Source organism: Micromesistius poutassou, assembly GCF_964030765.1.
Source record: "Micromesistius poutassou genome assembly, chromosome: 15".
Classification (NCBI taxonomy): Eukaryota; Metazoa; Chordata; class Actinopteri; order Gadiformes; family Gadidae; genus Micromesistius; species Micromesistius poutassou.
In genome coordinates this window covers 15,169,606-15,172,105 of record NC_140285.1, presented here as the reverse complement: position 1 = coordinate 15,172,105, position 2,500 = coordinate 15,169,606, and the positions used below count along the sequence as shown (strand labels likewise).

Below are 2,500 nucleotides of genomic sequence, written 5' to 3'. Positions count from 1 at the left end.
CTATGCCTGCCAGCGTGCGCAGCCAATATCGTACACCAAGTTTACTAAAAACAAAAGAAAAAAAATCAATGGCAATATAGCAGAATAAATGTGCTCATACATCTTTGCTCATCTGTTGCCCATGAGTTAAGTGCCACTGCTCCCAGCCCAGCTGTGCTCTGCCTTCAAGATGAAATAAGTGGACCGAATCCAATGAATTATTAAATCACAACAACAACACCGTTTCCGTCTGACATGATTGATTGCCGCCACGACGTCAGATCTACGTGCACGGAGGAGATATCTACTACCAGCCCGGCGTGTCCAGCCCGGCCCTGCGCCTCACGTCCTCCGGCCAGGAGAGGCAGGTGACCAACGGCCTGTCGGACTGGACCTACGAAGGTCAGCCGCCGTCCAGCCTCACCAGACAGCCAGCAGGGGGGTTCTGGACAAAGGAGCCACGCTGACGCAATGCCCTGGTTCTGCTCCGCAGAGGAGGTCCTGCTGAGCCACGCCGCGCACTGGTGGTCCGTGGACGGCGCCCGGCTGGCCTACCTCACCATCAACAACTCGGCCACGCCGCTGATGGAGATACCGCTGTTTCTAGGCAACATCTACCCCTCCAACCGGCTCTACCCCTATCCTAAGGTCTCAAACGGCTTTGACAGCCGTGTTTCTTTTTTAAGCATTCGCCTGCCAGACTGTCTGCAGACATATTCCGGCGTTGATGGCTGTTTTGTTGTTGCTGCTGCTGTTCCCAGGCTGGCTCCAGTATCCCCTCCGTCAGCCTGTTTGTGGTGAATCTGTACGGCCCGACTCACACGCTGGAGATGACGCCCCCAGACTCCTTCAGGACCAGGTGTCAAACCTTTCCTCAGAATTTGTTTTTTTTCTTTTTGTTCTTTTGATACATTTTTGTTTTTAGATTAGTTTTTATTAATAAGAAATAGTATTTATTTGTTTTTAATATATTATATTAAAAAATTGTTTTATTTATTTATCTTTGTATACTCTTACGTTCTAACTGTTTTCCTTCTATTTGACATTGAACGAGGATTTAAACCCTTCTCAAGCTTCGGGAAAAAAAAGAGCTAAATGATAAAATAGAATGATAAAAACATTCTCTTTTATCTTTCTGTCGGCCCCCCTCTGTATTATTGATGATAATGCTAATTGTTTTCTCCGGGTAGAGACGGCTACGTTTCCATGGTAACCTGGATCAGCAGCACTCGCCTGGCGGTGCGTTGGCTCAACCGCTCCCAGAACCAATCGGTGCTGTGCGTCTGCGAGGCCACCACCGGCGCGTGCTCGGAGGTGAGCGGTGCCGGGCGGTTGTTACACACACGGAACGGTTCCTACCACTGAGGGCGTCAGTGTTCCTGTCCTCACCACGCGCTCTCGGGACGAGATCAATAGGTCACACGCTGCAGCGTTCCTGCAGACCAACCAAATGCTTTGTTCCGCTTCATGAACGCTTCATGTAATGCCTCGATATTGATCCCTCAATAACATTCTGCTCTCTGTGATTGTGAATTCCCAGAAACACAAAATGGTCATGGATCTTATGCAAAACCACCGGCAGGTCAGTGGTGCACGCAGGGTCAGCAGCCCTGACCTCTCCAGGGCTGCGGTGGCGAGGGGGATTCTCTGGGTCATCACTTTGGTGGCTGGCCCGTCGCATCTCTGTTGACTCAGACCTCTGTCTCTCACCCACAGGATATCCCCCTGTTCTCTGCGGACGGCTCTGTGTTCTATATGGTGCTGCCTGCCAAACAGGGGGCCCGCGGAGAGTTCTACCACATCGCCAGTGTCTCAGCGCAGGTCAGAGAACACCAGCCTCAGAGAACACCGTCATCATGCATCACCGTTCCCTTTTTGATCTTTTTAAGTCTCTATTTAAGTCTCTAATGAGTAATCAAACAGCATGATAAAAGCTTTCTTCCCTCTAATGATACAAATTAAGTTAAACAGGAGCTACTTTTCATCTCCTACTTTTCCCAAAACAATTTTGTGGAATAACAGTTTTTTGTTTTTTCTTGTTATTTTATTATCGCTCAATGTAATTGGTTGTGAAAAGAAAACGAAGCAACAGAGTAGGCTGTCTTAGGGTTTGGTAATATTTATTTATATATTTAGTAAGATATCTCCTCCCCTTCTTCTGTATATATATATATATATATATATATATATATACAAATATCAACAGAAGAAGGGAAGGAGATATCTATAGACACATATATCTAACAGAATGCATTTGTTTTGAGTGGGTGCCTGTCTCTTGATCCACTCTCTCTGCCTCCCGTGGGACGCAGCCTGCCATCCCCTCCGTGCCGCCCCGCTTCCTGACGTCAGGGAACTGGGACGTGACGTCGCTGTGCACGCTGGACGAGGAGGCTGGGAGGATGTACGTGAGCGGCCTCTGGAGCCTGAGAGCAGAAGTAGCCCTGAGCTTTTTCTGTTTGTTAGCCATGAACTTAAGTTGGCAAGGAGGGAAGAGGCTTCAGAGCGCAGAAAGCGGATA

General features: G+C 48.4%; 1 protein-coding gene across 1 annotated transcript in view; it reads left to right on the top strand.

The window, feature by feature from the left end:
* The window catches only part of LOC311360147 (inactive dipeptidyl peptidase 10), a 24,238-nt gene that overhangs the window by 13,361 nt on the left and 8,377 nt on the right, over positions 1 to 2,500 (top strand). Inside the window, exons 8-14 of the mRNA XM_084480244.1 lie at positions 261 to 381; positions 473 to 627; positions 741 to 838; positions 1,170 to 1,293; positions 1,520 to 1,561; positions 1,696 to 1,800; positions 2,292 to 2,417. Coding sequence (XP_084336370.1) covers positions 261 to 381; positions 473 to 627; positions 741 to 838; positions 1,170 to 1,293; positions 1,520 to 1,561; positions 1,696 to 1,800; positions 2,292 to 2,417 — 771 coding nt within the window. The remainder of the gene's footprint in view (positions 1 to 260; positions 382 to 472; positions 628 to 740; positions 839 to 1,169; positions 1,294 to 1,519; positions 1,562 to 1,695; positions 1,801 to 2,291; positions 2,418 to 2,500) is intronic.